At 42.4% G+C, this 26564-nt stretch overlaps 1 protein-coding gene and 1 long non-coding RNA gene across 2 annotated transcripts in view; both read right to left on the bottom strand.

Moving 5' to 3' along the window:
* The window catches only part of LOC124009481 (lysine-specific demethylase 4A-like), a 40398-nt gene extending 14107 nt beyond the window's left edge, over positions 1-26291 (bottom strand). The window contains 17 exon segments of the mRNA XM_046321300.1: positions 1083-1138; positions 4868-4944; positions 5968-6187; positions 6432-6610; positions 10563-10803; positions 11038-11702; positions 12140-12291; positions 12424-12644; positions 17364-17501; positions 17601-17704; positions 17816-17865; positions 18085-18278; positions 18561-18589; positions 18592-18674; positions 18992-19167; positions 19272-19428; positions 24765-26291. Coding sequence (XP_046177256.1) covers positions 1083-1138; positions 4868-4944; positions 5968-6187; positions 6432-6610; positions 10563-10803; positions 11038-11702; positions 12140-12291; positions 12424-12644; positions 17364-17501; positions 17601-17704; positions 17816-17865; positions 18085-18278; positions 18561-18589; positions 18592-18674; positions 18992-19167; positions 19272-19412 — 2726 coding nt within the window. The 5' untranslated portion in view covers positions 19413-19428; positions 24765-26291.
* Positions 4105-4521, bottom strand: LOC124009483. Its single transcript, XR_006834294.1, has 3 exons — positions 4468-4521; positions 4188-4349; positions 4105-4147 (listed from the first exon to the last, which is right to left on the bottom strand). It is a non-coding gene; the product is annotated as an uncharacterized LOC124009483 (long non-coding RNA).
* Positions 26292-26564: the final 273 nt, after the last annotated feature.

Raw genomic sequence — 26564 nt, 5'->3', positions numbered from 1 at the left:
TCCACATCACCAACAAACTAACAAGGTCCAAGCACACCAAGACAGTCGTGAAGAGGGCACGACAAAACCTATTCCCCCTCAGGAGACTGAAAAGATTTGGCATGGGTTCTCAGATCCTCAGAAGGTTCTACAGCTGCACCATCGAGAACATCCTGACGGGTTGCTTCACTGCCTGGTATGGCAACTGCTCGGCCTCCGACCGCAAGACACTACAGAGGGTACTGAATACGGCCAGTACATCACCGGGACCAAGCTTCCTACCATCCAGGACCTCTATACCAGGCGGTGTCAGAGGAAGGCCCTACAAATTGTCAAAGACTCCAGCCACCCTAGTCATACACTCTTCTCTCTGCTACCTCAAGGCAAGCAGTACCGGAGCATCAAGTCTAGGTCCAAGAGAAATCTAAACAGCTTCTACCCCCAAGACATTAGACTCCTGAACATCTAATCAAATAGCTACCCAGACTATTTGCATTGCCACCCCCCTTTTACACTGCTGCTTCTCTCAGTTATTAACTATGCATATTCACGTTAATAACTGTATCTAGACTACCGTTCAAAGGTTTGGGATCACTTAGAAATGTCCTTGTTTTTGAAAGAAAAGCACATTTGTTGTCCATTAGAATAACATCAAATTGATCAGAAACATTGTACACATTGTTAATGACTACTGTAGCTGGAAACAGTCAAGTTTTTAGGCCTATTATCAGCAACCATCACTCCTGTGTTCCAATGGCACATTGTGCTAGCTAATCCAAGTTTATCGTTTGAAAAGGCTAAACGATCATTAGAAAACAATTTTTCAAACTGTCGTACTGATTAAAGAAGCAATAAAAAAAAAACTTAAGACTAGTTGACCAGACACTTGACTAGACAGAGGAGAAAGCTAGCTTGGTCTGCAGGCATTTTCTGCCTTTTACCTTGACTGACATTGACTGATGTGTCCTAGCTGCAGCAGGTAGAGTAAAGTGAGACCACTGGCTGCAGACTAGAGTGGTTGTAGTGTTGTGTTTAACTACATGCATTTAGCCTGGACGCCTTCCATTAAAATCGGTAACGCCTCAAATCGCTGCACTACTCACTTGTCGTTGTTGGCTTTCTGTAGAGCTCCCCCCCGCAGTGAGCACAGGCAGCAGTCCTGAGGGAGAGAAAGACACACAGATGACTGACCTAGTGTTAAAACATCACATTTTGGTTACACATGATTTTACAGCCCTTTGCTTAGTATTTACAGTACATAGAAAAATGGCATAGAAAAATTGTAATTACAAAGTAATTCGCCTGATAATTGGCCCAGCATCGTCCGGGTTAGGGTTTGGCCCGGGGTAGGCAGTCATTGTAAATAATAATTTGTTCTTAACTGACTTGCCTAGTTAAATAAAAGGTGAAATAAAAACAATTATCACTTGTGTTTATTTGGGATTCATTAACTTTTTATGCCTGCAGGGGCATTATTGAGTAGCTTGGATGAAAAGGTGCCGATTGTAAACAGCCAGCTCCTCAGTCGCTAATATATGCATATTATTATTAGTATTGGATAGAAAACACCAAAGTTTCCAAAACTGTCAAAATATTGTCTGTGAGTAAAACAGAACTGATATTGCAGGCGAAACTCTGAGGAAAATCAAAAGAGGAAGTGGCTTCTATTTTGAAAACTCCATGTTCCATAGCCTCCCTTTGATCCATTCAAAAGGGATATGAACCAGATTCCTTTTCCTATCGCTTCCTCAAGGTGTCAGTCTTCAGACATAGTTTCAGGCTTTTATTTTGAAAAATGAGCAAGAACGATAACATCGCGTCAAGTGGTCACATGAGTTTTGCTTGCGCAACAGAGTTTGGATAGGTATTGCTTTTCCCTCTCCTACTGTAAAAGACATTTGCGGTTGATATATTATCGATGATATATTTTAAAAACAACCTGAGGATTGATTATAAAAAATGTTTGACATGTTTCTGTGGACAAAATGGAAACTATTTGGAATTTTCGTCTGCGTTGTCGTGACAGCTCTTTCCTGTGGATTTCTGAACATAACACGACAAACAAACGAACAAAGGTATTTTGGATCTAAAAATAATCTTTATGGAACAAAAGGAACATTTGTTGTGTAACTGGGAGTCTTGTGAGTGAAAACATCCAAAAAATCATCAAAGGTAAACGATTAATTTGATTGCTTTTCTGATTTTCGTGACCGAGCTACCTGATCCTAAGTGTACTTAATGTTTTATCGTGCGATCGATAAACTTACAAACGCTTGGATTGCTTTCGTTGTAAAGCACAATTTCAAAATCTGACACGACAGGTGGATTAACAAAAGGCTAAACTGTGTTTTCCTATATTGCACTTGTGATTTCATGAATATAAATACTTCTAGTAATATTTATTGAATGTAGCTCTATGCTATTCGGCGGTTGTTGATGACACTTATCCCGATATCGGGATTGCAGCTATAACAAGTTAACAGCTCGATTTGCCAAGGCAGGATACTCTGAGCGCAGCCCAATCCAGAAATCTGATATCGGGATTGCAGCCATAACAACAACATCCCCATTTCAACGTGGTGCCAGTCAGTTACTTATCAACTTAAATTCCTTCAAGTCATTACCAGAATCTACTCTTTAATTATTATTTTTTTAATTTTTTTTAAATACGAATGAATTTCTCCACATTGTCTATCGCAATACCCTTTTGCAAACAAAGCTGGCCAGAGTACTGCAACTTAAGGTCCTTGCTGTGCTGCCTGGCAGTGGTGACTATTATGGACCGAGGAAGCTAACTCTTGGGTTACCAGAGACAAGTACTAAGTGAGACCTTCTGTCATTTGTGCGGGTTTCAGATTGCCTAACTTGCAGTCAGGACTGCGCAAAATCACTGACCTATGAATACGATCAGCGATTCTGCACCTGGCTTTGCTTAAATACATTGGGTACACAGAGATAAAAGCCAGAATGTAAATCACTTCTCCCCTTTGAAAAAAACACTACCCTCTAGCGGTTAAACTTGGTTATAACAAGTTGGGACTTCATCCAAAATGGACATATTTCACAGCTTGACAAGTACTTGTATTCTGAGATAGAAATACGTTTCACTAAATAGTCCAATAATCAAGAACCATAGGAATTGAACTATCCAATATGGGGTCAGCAAATTTAATGAGGTTAAATCCAGTGTTGTCCCTCAATAATGTAGGAAGGGCACTGCGCCACCCTGTGGACTGGCTGCCACACTATGTAATACGACTCCTGGGGAGAACCCTGAAATCCGATTTGCCTGCTCTACCCAAAACAAGGAATGAAGTCGCTCTGGATAAGAGCGTCTGCTAAATGACTTAAATGTAAATGTAGCGGCTTTTTATTATGTTGTGTGTTTCAACTCTGGCGCCTGTTTTCACATCTAATCCCAGGGTGAAACTGAGTGACGTGCCAAATATCAGAACCTTATACACATCTAATCCCAGGGTGAAACTGAGTGACGTGCCAAATATCAGAACCTTATACACATCTAATCCCAGGGTGAAACTGAGTGACGTGCCAAATATCAGAACCTTATACACATCTAATCCCAGGGTGAAACTGAGTGATCAGAACCGTATACACATCTAATAGGGTGAAACAGAACCAAATATTATACACATCTAATCCCAGGGTGAAACTGAGTAACGTGCCAAATATCAGAACCTTATACACATCTAATCCCAGGGTGAAACTGAGTGACGTGACAAATATCAGAACCTTATACACATCTAATCCCAGGGTGAAACTGAGTGACGTGCCAAATATCAGAACCTTATACACATCTAATCCCAGGGTGAAACTGAGTGACGTGCCAAATATCAGAACCGTATACACATCTAATCCCAGGGTGAAACTGAGTAACGTGCCAAATATCAGAACCGTATACCATCTAATCCCAGGGTGAAACAGCCAAATATCAGAACCGTATACACATCTAATCCCAGGGGGAACGTGCCAAATATCAGAACCAAATAATCAGAACCAAATATACACATCTAATCCCAGGGTGAAAGTAACGTGCCAAATATCAGAACCTTATACACATCTAATCCCCGCCAAATATTATACACATCTAATCCCAGGGTGAAACATCTAATCCCAGGGTGAAACTGAGTAACGTGCCAAATATCAGAACCTTATACACATCTAATCCCAGGGTGAAACTGAGTCAGAACCTTATACACATCTAATCCCAGGGTGAAACTGAGTAACGTGCCAAATATCAGAACCTTATACACATCTAATCCCAGGGTGAAACTGAGTAACGTGCCAAATATCAGAACCTTATACACATCTAATCCCAGGGTGAAACTGAGTAACGTGCCAAATATCAGAACCTTATACACATCTAATCCCCAGGGCCAAATATCAGAACCTTATACACATCTAATCCCAGGGTGAAACTGAGTAACGCCAAATATCAGAACCAAATCTAATCAGAACAAATATCAGAACCTTATACACATCTAATCCCAGGGTGAAACTGAGTAACGTGCCAAATATCAGAACCAAATATCAGAACCGTGCCAAATATCAGAACACATCTAATCCCAGGGTGAAACTGAGTAACGTGCCAAATATCAGAACCTTATACACATCTAATCCCAGGGTGAAACTGAGTAACGTGCCAAATATCAGAACCTTATACACATCTAATCCCAGGGTGAAACTGAGTGCCAAATATCAGAACCTTATACACATCTAATCCCAGGGTGAAACTGAGTAACGTGCCAAATATCAGAACCTTATACAGAAATTTGTGAAAGGGCTACATTCAACCTAACACTCTTTTCTTAAGAGTGTTAGTGGGGCTAGTGATATGGCTTCAGGTGTACTTGATTGCAGTACTACTGACCTCAGTTAAAGCGTTGGCCTCACAGCGGGCACACATCCACTCATCTGACACTTGGTCTGCAGAAACTCCATAGCAACCTGTGGGGCCAGGAAAAACATTTAGAGGCCACTTTCCTATTTAAAAGAGGTGTCTTTTCATATCATTTATTAGTACGGTAAATCCATTGACGAAAGTGCAAATTATTGTTGAATATTTATGTAGATTTTGGAACGCTTGTTTGTAATTGTAAATTCTGAACTATGGAATTAACTGGATTTTCCCTGAGGACAAATCATTGATTACAGCAAACATATTGAACACGTGCACTGTCCTCTAAACTAGGGCATGCCGTTTGGGTCTTTGCATGGCAAAAATATATACGTTAAACATCAGTATTTGACGAGTCAAATAAGCTTGTTGACCAATCAGGACCTGAATATAACACATACTTTAAAGTGGTCACATTATGTTTCTTACGTAGTTATTACACAATCACTCGTATTTCATATATGTCACTGCGATTCACCGATATGTAAGCTATGATGCTGGTAAAGTTGTGTCTAGCACACCTGTCGCTGCCGCACGAGCGCAGACAAACTTCCTCAAGCTCTGGGACTGCGGTCATAAAAAAAAGCTAGCTAGCGGATGGATGCAAACCATGTTTTCCCCTAAAAACATAGCAGAACGACAATCTGTTTTCAGTAGCTATAGTTCTCTTGCTAGGTGTCATCTAAAACCCCCCCCCTCCATTATTTTTTAAACAGGCTTGCATGTGCAAATTCAGCACACACAACATTCTACAATAGAACGTTACTGACGTGTCAAATTAAAAGCTTAATTGACGTAGGTGTTACTTGACATTGATCTTTTTTGACACACAAAGACCCAGACGGCGTCCCATACTAAACAATGGTGTTAAACGGACTGCAGGCATGAATTAACTGGGATTCAGCAAGAGCAAATCATTCGTCATCAATGGAAAACCGTGCTAAGAACCCGGTGTAAATGAACTAGAATTCATTGAAAGCGTAGCCTACAACACTACAATCAATTACTAATGAAATAAATGCTCAATCTAACAGGCTGTAAAACATGGCGATGGCGAATGAAGCTGTACTCACTGGCGTGAACACGGACACAGCACTGGGAGCAACTGACCAGGAGGCTGGTACCGTCCTCCTCCAGGTGAGGGGTGGAAAGTTGGCCCTCGCCGCTGTTGCTGCTGTTGTTGGTCTTGTCATTGGTGGTGCTGAAACACATCTCCGGGATCAGGGGCTTGGACCTCTGTCTGCCCCCTCGCCGGCCTTTTAGAGTGTAGCTGGGGTTGCCGCTAGACTCCGACTGTCCGGGAGGAGGGAAAAGGGACCCGTATTAGTAGGGTTAAATAGTCATTTATGTGATTGTTATTATGCTGACAGGTACTTGTTAGCTGAATGGTTTCAGTAAATCAAAATCGTTAAAAAAAAAAAACATTTTTTTGGACCTTATTATTATGCTTTGCGTTATCAGTCAAATAAAAACATTGTTTTGGGTGCCTATGAACAACAGCTGAACTGCAGTTCAAGCAAGACAATGGAGTTCTTACCTGGTCATATGTGTGGAAAAGCAGGCAGATGGAGCAGTAGGGGGCCTGCAGGCCCATGAGTTGGTTGTATTCCCTCTCCGCCTGGGGGTTGTAGGGTCTACTCTGCCAGAGCTGGGCAAGGGGCTTGGCCCACTCCTCCGTCTCCTCTGGTTCATCCTCCATATTCACATACAGCTCATCTGTAGGAGAGAATAATCGGGAGAGAGAAAGAAACAGCGTGAGAAAAATGAACGAGAGTGGTGAAGTGAAAGGAGAAACAAAGAGTAAGGCTCTGATCGAACACTCTGAATATGTACAGAACTTGCGTCGAGGGCTTGAGATTTGTTTTTTTTGCCACTTATCCTTCCGACAAGTAGAACTGAGTTTTTTACTTGCCCAAAAGCTCAAGTCACAAAGAAAAAAAAATTGGTCTGTAACCATTCTGTGCATGACACAAGCAATTTTTCCAACAATTGTTTACAGACAGATTATTTAACTTATAATTCACTGTATCACAATTCCAGTGGGTCAGAAGTTTGCATATACTAAGTTGATTTTGAGTCAATTGGAGGTGTACCTGTGGATGTATTTCAAGGCCTACCTTCAAACACAATGCCTCTTTGCTTGACATCATGGGAAAATCAAAAGAAATCAGCCAAGACCTCAGAAAAAATCAATTGTAGACCTCCACAAGTCTGGTTCATCCTTGGGAGTAATTTTCAAACGCCTAAAAAAAGGTACCACATTCATCAGTACAAACAATAGTACGCAAGTATAAACACCATGGGACCACGCAGCCGTCATACCGCTCAGGAAGGAGACGCGTTCTGTCTCCTAGAGATGAACATACTTTGATGCGAAAAGTGCAACTCAATCCCAGAACAACAGCAATGGACCATGTGAAGATGCTGGAGGAAACCGGTACAAAAGTATCTATATCCACAGTAAAATGAGTCCTATATCGACATAACCTGAAAGGCTGCTCAGCAAGGAAGAAGCCACTGCTCCAAAACCGGCATAAAAAAAGCCAGACTACGGTTTGCAACTGCACATGGGGACAAAGATCGTACATTTTGGAGATATGTCCTCTGGTCTGACGTAACAAAAATAGAACTGTTTTGGCCATAATGGCCATTGTTATGTTTGGAGGAAAAAGGGGGATGCTTGCAAGCCAAAGGTCACCATCCCAACCGTGAAGTACGGGGGTGGCAGCATCATGTTGTGGGGGTGCTTTGCTGCAGGAGGGACTGGTGCACTTCACAAAATAGATGGCATCATGAGGGGGAAATTATGTGGATACAGTGCCGTGTGAAAGTATTCGGCCCCCTTCAACTTTGTGACCTTTTGCCACATTTCAGGCTTCAAACAAAGATATAAAACTGTATTTTTTTGTGAAGAATCAACAACAAGTGGGACACAATCATAAAGTGGAACGACATTTATTGGATATTTCAAACTTTTTTAACAAATCAAAAACTGAAAAAAATTGGGCGTGCAAAATTATTCAGCGCCTTTACTTTCAGTGCAGCAAACTCTCTCCAGAAGTTCAGTGAGGATCTCTGAATGATCCAATGTTGACCTAAATGACTAATGATGATAAATACAATACACCTGTGTGTAATCAAGTCTCCGTATAAATGCACCTGCACTGTGATAGTCTCAGAGGTCTGTTAAAAGCGCAGAGAGCATCATGAAGAACAAGGAATACACCAGGCAGGTCCGAGATACTGTTGTGAAGAAGTTTAAAGCCGGATTTGGATACAAAAAGATTTCCCAAGCTTTAAACATCCCAAGGAGCACTGTGCAAGCGATAATATTGAAATGGAAGGAGTATCAGACCACTGCAAATCTACCAAGACCTGGCCGTCCCTCTAAACTTTCAGCTCTTACAAGGAGAAGACTGATCAGAGATGCAGCCAAGAGGCCCATGATCGCTCTGGATGAACTGCAGAGATCTACAGCTGAGGTGGGAGACTCTGTCCATAGGACAACAATCAGTCATATATTGCACAAATCTGGCCTTTATGGAAGAGTGGCAAGAAGAAAGCCATTTCTTAAAGATATCCATAAAAAGTGTCATTTAAAGTTTGCCACAAGCCACCTGGGAGACACCCCAAACATGTGGAAGAAGGTGCTCTGGTCAGATGAAACCAAAATTGAACTTTTTGGCAACAATGCAAAACGTTATGTTTGGCGTAAAAGCAAAACAGCTCATCACCCTGAACACACCATCCCCACTGTCAAACATGGTGGTGGCAGCATCATGGTTTGGGCCTGCTTTTCTTCAGCAGGGACAGGGAAGATGGTTAAAATTGATGGGAAGATGGATGGAGCCAAATACAGGACCATTCTGGAAGAAAACCTGATGGAGTCCGCAAAAGACCTGACACTGGGACGGAAAATTTGTCTTCCAACAAGACAATGATCCAAAACATAAAGCAATATCTACAATGGAATGGTTCAAAAATAAACATATCCAGGTGTTAGAATGGCCAAGTCAAAGTCCAGACCTGAATCCAATCGAGAATCTGTGGAAAGAACTGAAAACTGCTGTTCACAAATGCTCTCCATCCAACCTCACTGAGCTCGAGCTGTTTTGCAAAGAGGAATGGGAAAAGATTTCAGTCTCTCGATGTGCAAAACTGATAGAGACATACCCCAAGCGACTTACAGCTGTAAATCGCAGCAAAAGGTGGCACTACAAAGTATTAACTTAAGGGGGCTGAATAATTTTGCACGCACAACTTTTCAGTTTTTGATTTGTTAAAAAGTTTGAAATATCCAATAAATGTCGTTCCACTTCATGATTGTGTCCCATTTGTTGTTGATTCTTCACAAAAAAATACAGTTTTATATCTTTATGTTTGAAGCCTGAAATGTGGCAAAAGGTCGCAAAGTTCAAGGGGGCCGAATACTTTCGCAAGGCACTGTATATTGAAGCAACATCTCAAGACATCATTCAGGAAGTTAAAGATTGGTCGCAAATGGGTCTTCCAAATGGACAATGACCCCAAGCATACTTCCAAAGTTGTGTCAAAATGGCTTAAGGACAACAAAGTCAAGGTATTGGAGTGGCCATCACAAAGCCCTGACCTCAATTCTATAGAAAATACGTGTGCAAAACTGAAAAAGCATGTGCGAGCAAGGAGGCCTACAAACCTGACTCAGTTAAACCAGCTGTCAGGAGGAAATGGGCCAATATTCACCCAACTTATTGTGGGAAGCTTGTGGAAGGCTACCCAAACGTTTGACCCAAGATAAACAATTGAAAGGCAATGCTACCAAATAATAATTGAGTGCATGTAAACTTCTGACCCACTGGGAATGTGATGAAAGAAATAAAAGCTGAAATAAATCACCTAACTGACCTAAGACCGGTTATTTTTACTAGGATTAAATGTCAGGAATTGTGAAACACTGAGTTTAAATGCATTTGGCTAAGGTGTATGTAAACTTCCGACTTCAAATGTAAGTTTATGGTTAAATAGTTTCAAAATGCTGACTGCCTCCGCTCAGATTCAAGGTAGGTGATGTGCGGTGCGCAGCAGGCACCGTCCTTCACTCTCCGGTCTTGTAACCATTAAATCCGAATGAACCGTGCCTCAAGTACAGCGCATTCGGAATGTACTCAGACCCCTTGACCTTTTCCAATATATGAGAGGAAAAAAACTATTTAATACATTTTAGAATAAGGCTGTAACGTAACAAAATGTGGAAAAGGTGAGTAGGTCTGAATACTTTCCGAAAACACCATGTCAACAGAACCAAGCCTATGGATAATGTTAAGTATCCTTCATTATATTTGTCAAACATGACTGACGTTTAGCCTATATTTCTGTAATTAAAAGCCTCATTAAAGTTTGGCTACATTTTCTGGCACCTCATGTCAGCATCGACATGAGGCTGTAGCCAATATGCATCACCTACACTTTGACATGTAGGCTTTTGTAGTAAAAACAGATTTGAATATCATTTAAATGTTGGCCTCACTGATCCAATTCTGATCGGAGTAATTGTTATGTGTGCATTTAAAAAAACTTCATCTATAGTCTTGTCCGACAATTTCTTTTACTTGTCCCAGAGTTAATATCGAGCCCTGCAAATGGTTGCTTGTTGTAAAAGTCCATGACGGCAACACATCCAGGTACTCACCGTCATCACTAGAGCTTTCCCTGGGCCTGAGTAGTGGGTGCTGTTTGGGCAGCTTGCGGAGGAGAGGATGCGGTTTGCTCTTCGTGCGCTTGCATTCCGTCTGCTTAATCTGACTGGAATCCGTCTGCTTACTTGGACTTAAGTTTGTCAGCTTACTTGGACGTAAGATCGTCGGCTTACTTGGACGTACGTTTGCCTGCTTCATTAAAGTTACCTCCGCCTGCACAGGGGAAAGACATTGCTGTGGAAAGAGAGGGGAAGAGGATGAGTCGCCATCAGCTGGCTCGTGTCGATCCACATCTAATTACATTTTCTGCTGTATGGCAAGTGTGGAAACATCCATGTCACATTTTCATTTTTAACATATCCACCTCTTCATATCACTCTCAACCATCACCACAAACTACACTACTAACTTATAACCAAACAGCAATAACTTCAAAAAAGATAACGCCATGAAAGAGGGCAAACAAACCTTCCGCCTGTCCCTTCGGACCTCCGCCTCGACCCTCTTGACTGCCCTGGTGTGTGCTTGGGTCTGGACAGGCTCTGGACTGCTAGGGGATCTGGCTTCGGACCTCTCCTCCCAAGCCTGGGCCTCGCCAGGATGCTGCCGCCACTTACCGAGGCCTTGGGTCTGGGCTTTGGTTTCAACCGGTTCTCCCTTACAGGGAATCTGTGCGTCGGCCTGGTTCTGCTCTCCTTTAGTAGATGGGACGTGGGACTCCTGCTGCTCGGCCTTGACTTGGGCCTGGGGCTTAGCCCTGAGTTGGAGGTGGGGTTGGAGGTGCCGTGGCAGGTGCTCCCTGGCGTAACTGTGCACATGGAGGTGGGTGTGGTGAATCTGCTGCTGGTTCTCACGGGCGTAGCTGTGGCCCTGCAGGGCCTCGTTAGGGCTCTGGGTCTTATGAAAGAGCAGGCTGGCCACCCCTAGCTTTCTGATCGGCTGGGTGGAGGGGCCGGTCCTGGCTGGAGGAGCCACTACTGGAAGGTGCCTGTTTCTGTGCGACTGGGGTTGAGCCAAAATGGCCGTCGCATGATTGCTGATGGAGGGGGTGGTGACTTTTTGCGGAGTAGTGCTTCTGCTGCGGTTGCCCTGCATTGGGTCCGTCTTTACATTAGGGAGGTCCATCAAGGTGACTGAAATACAAACTTGTATAAGGAGGAGCAATGGGGATAGCATTTCCAAGTATCAGAGTCCCATTGAGAATCACCGATGCAGATCTATTTACTACAATCTTATTTTTCACTTTAAAAAATGTATAACAAACAAAAACCATTGATTTCAAAGTTTAACAAACCATATAATTCTATGCACAAGGACTAATTTGAACAGTATCAGTGAAATTCCGCTACAGGATAATTTCCCTAATACAAACATAAGAGGCCTAGATTCAAACAATTTGACATTTGGTGGTGGGATTTGAACACAAGCCTCCAGAGGCGCTGACATGATACATTAGTAAAATCAGAGGTAACATGAAAAGTATCATACCATGCATCATCTGTGTGGAGTTTTAAATTGTGAAATGAAGTGATGAGGTCGAAAAGCACAGCCTTACAGTCAGTGTGGTTACCTGTATCTTTGCACTCCTCTGCTCCTGTGCCCTGAGTGGTGAGGCCAAGTCTGGCTTTCTTTCCATACTCCTCTTCCTCATCTTTAGGGACCACCTCGTCAGGTACATCCAGACACACTCTGTGCCTCTTGGTCCCTATCCTCTGTGTGGGGCTGATGGGCCACAAAACATTAAAAAGTTAATTCGTTTTTCATGTCAAGCATTTTAGAATGGGAATTTAAATCCATATACCGTAAAACAAAAAACTGCTCAACCAACATAAAAATGAACAGATCTCTTCTGACCTCTTTCTCTCCCCCTCCGTGTTGAGCTCCTCCACACAGGGCTCATGGGAAGGACTGCATCTCCCCTCCTCCCCCAGGAACTCCTTGGCCTCTGGGGTGGGTCGTGAGTGGTCAATGGACCCCGTGTCCCGACCAGCCAGCCACTGCTCGTAGCGTTCCGGCTGGTACTTCTTCACAAACAGGTCCATGGAGATCTTCACCATGTCCTTCCTGCATGAACACTGTAGGCAAGAGGAAGTTTTCCCAGTTTTCCTCATTTAATATAACAATGTTACTACTGTAGCAGTCCTTGATAATGACATTAATGTACAGTGGGGCAAACAAGTATTTAGTCAGCCACCAATTGTACAAGTTCTCCCACTTAAAAAGATGAGGCCTGTAATTTTCATTATAGGTACACTTCAACGATGACAGACAAAATGAGAAATAATTTATTTGCAAATTATGGTGGAAAATAAGTATTTGGTCAATAACAAAAGTTTCTCAATACTTTGTTATATACCCTTTGTTGACAATGACAGAGGTCAAACGTTTTCACAAGGTTTTCACACACTGTTGCTAGTATTTTGGCCCATTCCTCCATGCAGATCTCCTCTAGAGCAGTGATGTTTTGGGGCTGTTGCTGGGCAACACAGACTTTCAACTCCCTCCAAAGACTTTCTATGGGGTTGAGATCTGGAGACTGGCTAGGCCACTCCAGGACCTTGAAATGCTTCTTACGAAGCCACTCCGTTGCCCGGGCGGTGTGTTTGGGATCATTGTCATGCTGAAAGACCCAGCCACGTTTCATCTGAATACAAACAGTGTAGCTATTCCCTCCGCAAGGCTATTAAACAAGCTAAGCGTCAGTACAGAGACAAAGTGGAATCTCAATTCAATGGCTCAGACACAAGAGGCATGTGGCAGGGTCTACAGTCAATCACGGACTACAAGATGAAATCCAGCCCAGTCACGGCCCAGGATGTCTTGCTCCCAGGCAGACTAAATAACTTTTTTGCCCTCTTTGAGGACAATACAGTGCCACTGACACGGCCTGCAACGGAAACATGCGGTCTCTCCTTCACTGCAGCCGAGGTGAGTAAGACATTTAAACGTGTTAACCCTCGCAAGGCTGCAGGCCCAGACGGCATCCCCAGCCGCGCCCTCGGAGCATGCGCAGACCAGCTGGCCGGTGTGTTTACGGACATATTCAATCAATCCCTATACCAGTCTGCTGTTCCCACATGCTTCAAGAGGGCCACCATTGTTCCTGTTCCCAAGAAAGCTAAGGTAACTGAGCTAAACGACTACCGCCCCGCGTAGCACTCACTTCCGTCATCATGAAGTGCTTTGAGAGACTAGTCAAGGACCATATCACCTCCACCCTACCTGACACCCTAGACCCACTCCAATTTGCTTACCGCCCAAATAGGTCCACAGACGATGCAATCTCAACGACACTGCACACTGCCCTAACCCACCTGGACAAGAGGAATACCTATGTGAGAATGCTGTTCATCGACTACAGCTCGGCATTCAACACCATAGTACCCTCCAAGCTCGTCATCAAGCTCGAGACCCTGGGTCTCGACCCCGCCCTGTGCAACTGGACTTCCTGACGGGCCGCCCCCAGGTGGTGAGGGTAGGCAACAACATCTCCTCCCCGCTGATCCTCAACACGGGGGCCCCACAAGGGTGCGTTCTGAGCCCTCTCCTGTACTCCCTGTTCAACCACGACTGCGTGGCCACGCACACCTCCAACTCAATCATCAAGTTTGCGGACGACACAACAGTGGTATGCTTGATTACCAACAACGACGAGACGGCCTACAGGGAGGAGGTGAGGGCCCTCGGAGTGTGGTGTCAGGAAAATAACCTCACACTCAACGTCAACAAAACTAAGGAGATGATTGTGGACTTCAGGAAACAGCAGAGGGAACACCCCCCTATCCACATCGATGGAACAGTAGTGGAGAGGGTATCTAGTTTTAAGTTCCTCGGCATACACATCACAGACAAACTGAATTGGTCCACTCACACTGACAGCGTCGTGAAGAAGGCGCAGCAGCGCCTATTCAACCTCAGGAGGCTGAAGAAATTCGGCTTGTCACCAAAAGCACTCACAAACTTCTACAGATGCACAATCGAGAGCATCCTGGCGGGCTGTATCACCGCCTGGTACGGCAACTGCTCCGCCCTCAACCGTAAGGCTCTCCAGAGGGTAGTGAGGACTGCACAATGCATCACCGGGGGCAAACTACCTGCCCTCCAGGACACCTACACCACCCGTTGTTACAGGAAGGCCATAAAGATCATCAAGGACATCAACCACCCGAACCACTGCCTGTTCACCCCGCTATCATCCAGAAGGCGAGGTCAGTACAGGTGCATCAAAGCTGGGACCGAGAGACTGAAACAGAGCTTCTATCTCAAGGCCATCAGACTGTTAAACAGCCACCACTAACATTGAGTGGCTGCTGCCAACACACTGTCATTGACACTGACCCAACTCCAGCCATTTTAATAATGGGAATTGATGGGAAATTATGTAAATATATCACTAGCCACTTTAAACAATGCTACCTTATATAATGTTACTTACCCTACATTATTCATCTCATATGCATATGTATATACTGTACTCTACATCATCGACTGCATCCTTATGTAACACATGTATCACTAGCCACTTTAACTATGCCACTTTGTTTACTTTGTCTACACACTCATCTCATATGTATATACTGTACTCGATACCATCTACTGTATGCTGCTCTGTACCATCACTCATTCATATATCCTTATGTACATGTTCCTTATCCCCTTACACTGTGTATAAGACAGTAGTTTTGGAATTGTTAGTTAGATTACTTGTTGGTGATCACTGCATTGTTGGAACTAGAAGCACAAGCATTTCGCTACACTCGCATTTAACATCTGCTAACCATGTGTATGTGACAAATAAAATTTGATTTGATTTGATCTTCAATGCCCTTGCTGATGGAAGGAGGTTTTCACTCAAAATCTCACGATACATGGCCCCATTCATTCTTTCCTTTACAAGGATCAGTCGTCCTGGTCCCTTTGCAGAAAAACAGCCCCAAAGCATGATGTTTCCACCCCCACAGTAGGTATGGTGTTCTTTGGATGCAACTCAGCATTCTTTGTCCTCCAAACACGATGAGTTGAGTTTGAACCAAAAAGTTATATTTTGCTTTCATCTGACATTCTCCCAATCTTCTTCTGGATCATCCAAATGCTCTCTAGCAAACTTCAGACGGGCCTGGACATATACTGGCTTAAGCAGGGGGACACGTCTGGCACTGCAGGATTTGCGTCCCTGGCGGCGTAGTGTGTTACTGATGGTAGGCTTTGTTACTTTGGTCCCAGCTCTCTGCAGGTCATTCACTAGGTCCCCCCGTGTGGTTCTGGGATTTTTGCTCACGGTTCTTGTGATCATTTTTACCCCACGGGGTGAGATCTTGCGTGGAGCCCCAGATCGAGGGAGATTATCAGTGTTCTTGTATGTCTTCCATTTCCTAATAATTGCTCCCACAGTTGATTTCTTCAAACCAAGCTGCTTACCTATTGCAGATTCAGTCTTCCCAGCATGGTGCAGGTCTACAATTTTGTTTCTGCTGTCCTTTGACAGCTCTTTGGTCTTGGCAATAGTGGAGTTTGGAGTGTGACTGTTGTGGACAGGTGTCTTTTATACTGATAACAAGTTCAAACAGGTGCCATTAATACAGGTAACGAGTGGAGGACAGAGGAGCCTCTTAAAGAAGAATTTACAGGTCTGTGAGAGCCAGAAATCTTGTTGTTTGTAGGTGACCAAATACTTATTTTCCACCATATTTTGCAAATAAATTCATTAAAAATCCTACAATGTGATTTTCTGGATTTATCTTCTCATTTTGTCTGTCATAGTTGAAGTGTACCTATGATGAAAATTACAGGCCTCATCTTTTTAAGTGGGAGAACTTGCACAATTGGTGGCTGACTAAATACCCTCCCCCTCCCTCCACTGTACATGGCTGTTTAAAAGTGCTACATGTAGAATCTCAGAATGGCTCCCCTATGTGGAAGGTAGGGGATTGCAACAGCACTAAGCTGCATTCCAAACAAATCTCCCCCTCCCCCGCATCCCATTTCCTCATAACATGTCGGAGACTCATGCTTAAGCCTTTTATTTTTGGTCCACCAGCGCCAAACACCTGTAGAAACTATACTGAGCAAAAAAATGTAAAACCCAACATGTAAAGTGTTTGTCACATTTTTCCTGAGCTGAAATAAAAGATCCCGGAAATGTTCCATTTGAACCAAAACCACATTCCAGAGGCCACAATCAACAGCCTGATCAACTCTACACAAATGAAATGTGACTTGCTGCATGAGGCAAATGGTGGTCACACCAGATTCCGACTGGTTTTCAGATCAAACTTATAAATTATATATATTTTTATATATATTTTTTAAACATAAGTGACTAACAGATATCTGTATTCCCAGTCACATGAAATTCATAGATTAGGGCCTAATTCATTTATTTCAACTGACTGATTTCCTTGAACTGTGACTTTGAAATTGTTGCATGTGGAGTTTATATTTTTGCTCAGTGTATATTTTTTTGTTATTGATAAGATATTTAAAAATGATTCCCTACAGAATTCAGTGCTTGTTTTCTCACATCAATTGAAATTGAGTGAACAGTGTAGAATTTTAGAAACCAGGAAATGACAGAGGGATTTCTACATTGGCTGCTTGCCCTGGTTTCCACTAGATAACCACCCCATTTTTAAAATGAGCCCATCTGGCGGGAGAAATCAATAGCGAATAAGGTTAAAACTTATCATTCCACCATTACTGCAGATATGAGAAATTTCTGAAATGCCCCAAAATATACAAATCCTATGTATAGCACCTATAAAGGAGGAAACAAAGAAAATGAACCTCTTCCTTACCAGTATGGCTCGCTTTCCATACTCAATCCATCTTTCAGTGGCAAAATTAGTGGACTCTGCACAGTTATAGCCGTGGTTAAAGCCGGCGTGGTAGCTATAGGGAAACGTCACCATGAATTCACCTGGCTCCTGAGTGATCTGGAAAACAAATAGGAAATATCAATGATATACTAGACTCTGTACAATGCTTTATACATCAGCATAAGAGTTTGACATCACACATTAGGCTAGTATTACCTTCTCAAATGGAATGCCATATTTCCTCAATATGGAGGGAGAGATGAGGGTCATCTTGTGCCTCAGGAAGGCTTCGCAATTTTGGTGGCTTCCAGGGAAAAACCCTGCAGGGGAAAAACAGAAAACAGTATGTTGGATTAAAGCTTGTTAAAAATGAGTTGTTTTCTAATCTGAAGGATTAGCATCAAAACGTCACACATTATCATCCCTCTCACCTTGAGCCAAGCGCTCCATTCTTTTCCCATGCTCTGGAGGAACGCAGTACCTGTGAGGGCGTCACAACATCACCAAATCAGTTAGCACACGGACATCACAACAGCTGCCATTTATTTTTTACTCGTTGAGTGTTGCTCCGATAACGACAGAGTCCCCAAACCACAGCTACATGAATGTCGGCTGTATGTTGATGCTTAATAATGTGGCTCTTACACACACAAAAACTACCAGGTAAATGTATTATGTGAGTAAGAGTGTAGTTACTTACCAGGACTTGGGCGCTCCAAAGTGGAGGTAGTTGATACTGTAGAGATCCATGTCTTCAGTGTGCCAGGCAAAGGTGGTCTTCCACATGCCAAAGTACAGGTAGGGCGTGTTCACCCCCTCGATGGTGATGCCACTCTCGTGCTCCACCGTGTCCAGGATGGTGCTCAGTTTGCCGATGTTCCAATCGGTCACATCCTGGAGAGAACGACAGAATAACGTAACTATTGTCACTGGAGATTTGTCATCGCTGCAGTGAAACAAAACCATTGCAACCTTGTGTATTTGTAGTGAATTCAAATTGCGGGTGCAACACATGATTCTGAGAGAAACACTTACAAGTAATCTACACAACCGTCCATCTACACAACCACAAAACATCTCACTCTCATCAGCCAACATCCTTATAACTAGGAACGATAACAACATTAAAAAGATAGAACATTAAAAACAACCCAGAGGGGATTCATTATTACTCACGGGGTCATAGAGCGTTCCATTTACATCAGCCCGTAGATGGGCGGGTTAAAAGTCACATTCTTCCAGTACTTCCTCTCCAGCTCTTCAAAGTCGGTATAGCGAGGACTGCAGAACCTATGTTGGGGTGGGGGGTAAATAGGGCCAATCAGCAGAGCTGAGTAGACATTTTTAAATGTGTCTGTAAAGCCACAGTTTGGTTTCTTGAGAAACAAGAACTAATCTTTCTAACATAAAGATGATCATACAAACCCCATACTTTCAACCATATTAACTTTTGTAGCTGTATCATTTCCTCAATCATATAGGATGGCCACAGAGTGGCTTTCCTAACCACAGACCGAACATACAGTAGAGCTTATTCATACACTAGGTTCAGTATGTTATAAAAATATATGTTACAGATGTTACAGTGTTGGTGCAGTCAGACTCACTTGTCGCTGTTGGCCGTCTTGCGGAACTCTCGGACGGTCATGGGCTTCTTCTGGATGTTGTACTGGGTGAACAGACCTGACTGGCCCGTCACTACCTGCTGGATGGGAGCTGGGATCACCAGGTCATCTATATCGTCATAGGACTTCCTGGGTTTCCAATCCTTTGGTGGCACGATCTGTAAAAACAAGCATTTTGCACCACAAAGTTACAGTTCTGAAAGCAGGTAAAGGTAATGCAAAATAATCGTCACAAGGCAGAAGGGGTTGTGTCGTTACTTACTTTAGCCAGACCGGCTTTGTGTGCTCCCTGGGACTCCATGTAGGCAATGTAGCGGCTGAAGTTCTGGAACTCCTCAGCGGTGGGGTGAAAGGTCATGATCCCTTTGGAGCCGGGAGCCTGAGGCCCCGAATCGGATGCCATGCTAAATAGAATGGCCCTGCAGATCAGAATTAAACAAGTTTCAAGATCACAAGAATAGCGACAGTTTAACAACAGTAGTCCGGGAGGATGCACGCTATTGATAATGGTGACTGGGTGGCCAGATGGTGGAAAAACCATCTGCGTGATGCTTAATATTGCCAAAATGCTGGTTCATGACCAAGTCACAGCCCTTTGTTCGGCTGCTGAGTGTTTACAATGTGTAGGTCAGTTGTAAATAGCTATGTAAACTACAAGTCAGTCGAAGCTGATTTAGTCCTTTGTCTCATGCATGTTCCCATTGAGATCCTATTAAAATAATATGAGGGCTATGTCATAATCCCTCAGTCCCAGAATGGGGTCAAAATGGCAGCCATATTAGTCTGTGAGAAATCCAAACCAGTCTAATTGGAATGAATGGCAGTAGAGGCATAATACTGATTTTACTAAATAAATAAATAAATAAAATAAATAAAATTTAAAAAAGGCATGTGATATCAGAATAGTGTAATAGAATTATTGTCAACCTAAAATATTGTAAAATATAGTTTGAGTTTTATACCAATTTTCAGTATAATAACCTCTAAAATATATGTAAACAGACCATTTTTGTTTTCTTGGAAAGCTGTGAGTGCTATTATACGTATGATACAATATCAGTACTTGCTGACCTAAGTAATATCATCAACTGATTTCAGTCAGTGTATGGCTGTGGATTGACTGCATTGTTTGAATGGAACGTTGGCATATTGTCAGTTAATTTGAAAAAATTATTGCTGTAAAACTGGCTGGCAAGCTAGCTAACAGAAAATGTCAATCTTAAAATGTCCATATCCGTGGAAATCCACTTTTGAGAGGTGAAAGACAAATGGCCAGAGCTTACCCACAAAGTTGCACAACAAGTCATCGTTTTAGACTTAAGTACGATATTTTTGGGCTTGAAGTGACAAAAACCGAACTGCCCGCTTCATGCAAATTCGTGCCAATGATGTGAGTTTTCCTAATAAAATGACATGTAAATCATTTTTAGTCTGTTTCATTTATGTGCTGGATTCCATTTGAATGGTGCCTAGACACCAATGCAATAGCAGCTGGGTGTGGCCTACTTAACTTGGCTGCCTGAGCCATGGAACAAATTAAAATAGGGGGTGTAAACTTGTGCGCCCCCACTTATTTTCCCCTGCAAATTAACATGTCAAGTTACAGCTTATCTGTATAAAAAAAATACATCTTTTTTTTTTTTTTTAATGTTAGAACCCCGCTCCACCCAAATAAATCTTCACCCACACAGGGCACCAGGCCATGCAAAACTAACTAACAGTGGTCCTTCTGTAGCTCAGTTGGTAGAGCATGGCGCTTGTAACGCCAGGGTAGTGGGTTCGATCCCCGGGACCACCCATACGTAGAATGTATGCACACATGACTGTAAGTCGCTTTGGATAAAAGCGTCTGCTAAATGGCATATATTATTATTATTATATTATATTACTAACTTGCCTATTGCTTCATTAGTTAGGCTATCCATATTACCGGAGCTTATAATATTTATATGGCAGATTCACAGCCATAGAATAAAGCATTGATATATATAGTGCCTTTGGAAAGTATTCAGACCCCTTGACTTTTTCCACATTGTTACGTTACAGCCTTATTCTAAAATATTTTTCCCATCACCAATCTACACACAATACCCCATAATGACAAAGCGAAAAGTTGTTAGAAATGTTTGGAAATGTATTAAACAAAAAAAACAGAAACAGCTTATTTACATAAATTTTCAGCTCAGGTACATCCTATCTCCGTTGATCATCCTTGAGATATTTCTACAACTTGATTGGAGTCCACCTGTGGAAAATTCAATTGATTGGACGTGATTTGGAAAGGCACACACAACTGTCTATATAAAGGTCCCACAGTTGACAGTGTATGTCAGAGCAAAAACCAAGCCATGAGGTTGAAGGAATTGTCCATAGAGCTCAGAGAAAGGATTGTGTCAAGGCACAGATCTGGGGATGGGTACCAAAACATTTCTGCAGCATTGAAGGTCCTCAAGAACACAGTCTCCTCCATCATTCTTAAATGGAAGAAGAAGTTTGGAACCACCAAAACTCTTCCAAGAGCTGCCCGCCTGGCTAAACTGAGCAATCGGGGGAGAAGGTCCTTGGTCAGGGAGGTGACCAAGAACCCGATAATGGTCACTAAGTGAGCTCGAGAGTTCCTCTGTGGAGATGGGATAACCTTCCAGAAGGACAACCATCTCTGCAGCACTCCACCAATCAGGCCTTTATGGTGGAGTGGCCAGGCGGAAGCCACTCCTCAGTAAAAGGCATGACAGCCCCCTTGAAGTTTGCCAAAAGGCACCTAAAGACTCTCAGACCATGAGAAACAAGATTCTCTGGTCTGGTGAAACCAAGATTGAACTCTTTGGCCTGAATGCCAAGCGTCATGTCTGGAGGAAACCTGGCACCATCACTACAGTGAAGCATGGTGGAGGCAGCATCATGCTGTGGGGATGTGATTCAGCGGAAGGGATTGGGAGACTAGTCAGAATCAAGGCAAAGATGAAAAGAGCTAGGTACAGAGGGATCCTTGATGAAAACCTGCTCCAGAGCGCTCAGGACCTCAGACTGGGGCGAAGGTTCAACTTCCAACAGGACAACGGCCCTAAGCACACAGCCAAGACACTGCTTCGGGACATGTCTCTGAATGTCCTTGAGTGTCCCAGCCAGAGCCCGGACTTGAACCAGATCTAACATCTCTGGAGAGACCTGAAAATAGCTGTGCAACGCTCCCCATCCAACCTGACAGAGCTTGAGAGGATCTGCAGAGAGGAATGGGAGAAACTCTCCAAATAAAAAGGTGTGCCAACCCGAGAAGACTCGAGGCTGTAATCGCTGCCAAAGGTGCTTCAACAAAGTACTGAGTAAAAGGTCTGAATACTTATGTAAAATGTGATATCAGTTTATAAATTTGCTAACCATTTCTAAAAACCTGTTTTTGCTTTGTCATTATGGGGTCTTGTGTGTAGATTGATGAGGAATAAAAAACAATTGAATACATTCTAGAATAAGGCTGTAACGTAACAAAATGTGGAAAAGGTCAAGGGGTCTGAATTTTTTTTCTGAATGCACCGTAGTTAGCTCGCTGAAATGAGAGAACGAAGAACATAGCTATTTGATGTCTGTGTGCATGTCCAAATATTAATAACGTGTGGAATCCGACACAGCTTCACGAGAATTATCCAAAGGGCAATGTCAAATCAGACATGTCAACAGCACATACAGGCATGGTTTAGCTGAGACTCATCTTTTGACAGGTAAGCTGGTAGTCTTCTTCTGAAATTTATATTTTTACTTGACTTAAGGCATGCTTCAGTACGGCTAGCGCCTAGCCGCGTTCGAACGAGTGTGCTCGCATACTGCCTAAAAAGACCTTTTTTTGAAAAACTAGAAAAAAAGGCTAAATATTACAGTTTGCCCATTTTGAGACAGTAGACACTCACTCAAAATAATCCGAATGAATATAAGAATTCAAGAAATCTGTCATTAATTTTGCAGTTTTTGCTGAGGAGAGTTTGACGTTTTTGTTTAGTCGCGCAATTTTACATCAACTACAAAATGTGCAAGGAAACGAGTCGACTCTCACTGAATGACAACAAAGACTTTATTGAATAATCCCTACTGTTGACCAATCACTGATGAAGGGGCGTAGACTTTATTGAATAATCCCTACTGTTGACCAATCACTGATGAAGGGGCGTAGACTTTATTGAATAATCCCTACTGTTGACCAATCACTGATGAAGGGGCGTAGACTTCGGGCTACCGACTTCAGCTTCCCTCAAGAAAAAAAAAATGTGCCAGAAAAGCTTGAATACCTTTACCGAAGACCAAAATTAACAAAAACGTTGTCATAATATATGCGCCAACTCTTCCGAACTGTTTTGGTGAGAAACACACGGACGCCTTAACAGTATGCCCGTCTTAACTGAAATGGTGCTCACTTTACTTTTGGGGTGGCAGGTAACCTAGTGGTTAGAGTGTTGGGCCAGTAACTGAAAGGTTGCTGGATCGAATCCCTGAGCTGACATGGTAAAAATCTGTCGTTCTGCTGCTGAACGAGGCAGTTAACCCACTGTTTTCAGGTGGACTGTCATTGTAAATAAGAATTTGTTCTTAATTAACTGACTTGCCTAGTTAAATAAATTGTAAAAAAAAAATTTTTTTTACTTGCTATGGTTAGTTTAGCATGCTAGCTAGTTACATTGACAGCTGTCATTCAGTGCCCTATGTGTTGACATATCTCTGCTACAAGTGAAAAGCACCAGAACATTCCCACCCAAAATTCCTGAATATGTATTTGCAGCCTGTGTCAGTGTTTGAGGTGGAACCAATTATTTATATACACTAGATGACTGACAGGGGGCGTTGTTTTGAAGCCACCGTGCCACCCTCTTGGCACTCTACCACCGTTGTAAAAAATATTTCTGGAAGCTATTGAAATATATACATTTGTTTTTGGCATATTTATTCTATTACAGAGCTAAACATGAAAATAAAATAAAAATATATAAAAACATTTTTTAAAGTATACTGTAGAATGTGCAATTATTACTGTCTCCAGCACAACAACAAAAATACATGTAATGTTATCCAAGAAGCATTTAAATACTGTCGAATTCGATTTATTCCTATGGAGAAATACTTTTCTGAGGACTGCCAATATGACCGACCAGTGGCTTCAAAGCCTCTCCTTAGCCAATACATAGCATCAGCAATATATTAATCCTAAACGAGAATTCACGCTCTAGGACTGAAATTACTCAAAATAGATGTGGCAACTTCCTCTGAGGTGGGCCTTTAAAAATTATTATTTTACACAATATACAGCATTGGCCAACCATAGTTGACCAACTCCCTGACCAAAATGGCTGACATTTATCATATCATAAGAAGGTTCATGTCCATTCTAGTATTATAATTATATATGTACCTAACGGACCAAAAGAAAAGCAGCAGCCTGATTGGTCGAGATTAGCGTCTCTTAAAGTCAAGTTCGGCCTACCCTGAAGTGTATCTAGTTAACAGCTCTAGTTAACGGCTAACAGCTTATAGCAAATGTTCTAGCCTAATGTTATGCGTGTCATAAACAATATAAATAATAACAAGTCAATAAGAAATCATATTTTATGCTAACTAAATCTCGCTTACAATACATAGAAAATAGCTAAGTTAGCTAACCATTTTATTGCTAACGTCTGCTAGCTAGCTAGCCATTGCAATTTTAACGACGTGTTCAATGAACTACAAATCCACATATGGCGTTAAGTTACACCTTTAAAATACTATAACTTACCACCAATGTTAAACAGCTTCAACCGATAATCATTGGGCAGTTGTTGTCTTGATATCGATGGTAATTCCGATTTTACCCCGAAGAGAAGGACCTGTCGTCCATTACTACCAGTACGCAAGCGCACGCTCAGATGTTTACCATCCTACGCACAAGTTCAGACGTCGCCTGTGAGCCAATCAGTGAACGATTTTTGTCGACGTGCAATATCAGGCAACATTTTTCCCCCAAATAAATTAGATTTTTATCACTACACAAATATAGAAAGAGACGGGTTTTAAAAAAAACGACATTATCGTTGGTTGATGCATGGTGGCATCTGATGTGAAAATTACTCGTCTCTTGATGAAGGAACACTAACCGTTCTAAAACGGTATGATAAGAATACAGTAAGTAGTCTAACGAAACACCTGAAACTAGATCGGGCACATACTGAGGTGCGTTCAGTTCGCTTAAACGTTTGCTACGTTGCCGAACCACAGTTCTTGAACAGACTTTTGGGGTACGTTTGCTCCGGTTTGGTGGGTGGGTGTGGTTTGAAGCAACGAGTTGCGTGTTTAAAGGGCAGTGGCCATGCTGACACCTTTGTGATTTGCTGAACTAAAAGGACTACAGTTCCCAAAGTACAATTGATGTTACCAAGCTACGACTGTGTCAAATCGGTGTTGTGTGATTGCGTTGTGTTGAACAGAAAATATCATACAACTGTCTCCTGAAGTGCACGTATGCGACCGACCGACTCTTTTTGGTCTTATGTAGCAACATTTTACATGTAGTTTTTTGCATTTGATAAACTTGTAACAACACGTTTGAGAAAATTGCCCTTAAATGTTTTGGTGCATCTACTGTAGAGCTTTTCTCTGCCAACACAATCATCCAGCATGGTTCACACAATCTAAAGCCTTAGCCCCAGACATCTCTTTAAGGATTCACATGTGAGGCCAAGTGCTAAACAGTGAGTATGGCAGTGTACTAAACAACCAAAGATTTCAAGACTAAAGGCTGGTTAAAACTACATCTATCGACATGTTTGTATAAGTTGCATGACATCAGCAGCCTGGTGGTCCAAGATAGCATAAATTGTGTAATTTAACACCAATAAACCAATAACGCATTCCCTTAACCTGAAACTAAAGCATGTAGAAAATGTAAATGTAATTTCGAGTGTTTCAGGTTAGTTTCAGGTTAAGGGAATGTGTTATGATCTAAAAAAAAACGAATTTGAGCCACCGGGAAGGAGAACCAAGTCAGAATGTACTGAACCCTACACCAAAGTCTGATGAACTGTTATCTTTCTGATTTGGTGAGATCAGTCTTCAACAACAACAAAAATGAAACAAAATGAAAAACACCTTTGTGATTTTCTGAACTAAGAGGACTACAGTTCCCAGAGTACACCTGAAGCTGTCAAGTCGATGGTTGTGTGATTGCGTTGTGTACATTAAATAATACATTTTCTTTCATTCACCCCAACTGACATAAGTGTAACTCTTGCGATTGCTATATCAACAGAGTTGATTGGACTTTGTTTCAACACAGCTCATGCAAATAAGAACAGTACACAGTAAAAATCTAAACACCATAAAAGCATTCACATTTCATCAATACTCTAGATATTGAGGGCCACTGTTCATACTAGTGACAACTGCTAACCAGAAGAGTATTGTCCTCACTAAAGTGCCTGTGAGAGGAAGCTACTAGACTATTGAGACGTAGCCCCAGTGTGTCCTCAAGGTGAGGTGTTGAATGTGCCCCCCAGGGATCGGCAGGATGCGAAGGGAGAGAAGTCCTTGTGGGCGAACA

Source organism: Oncorhynchus gorbuscha, linkage group LG22 (assembly GCF_021184085.1).
Source record: "Oncorhynchus gorbuscha isolate QuinsamMale2020 ecotype Even-year linkage group LG22, OgorEven_v1.0, whole genome shotgun sequence".
Classification (NCBI taxonomy): domain Eukaryota; kingdom Metazoa; phylum Chordata; class Actinopteri; order Salmoniformes; family Salmonidae; genus Oncorhynchus; species Oncorhynchus gorbuscha.
This window is presented reverse-complemented; position numbering and strand designations above follow the sequence as displayed.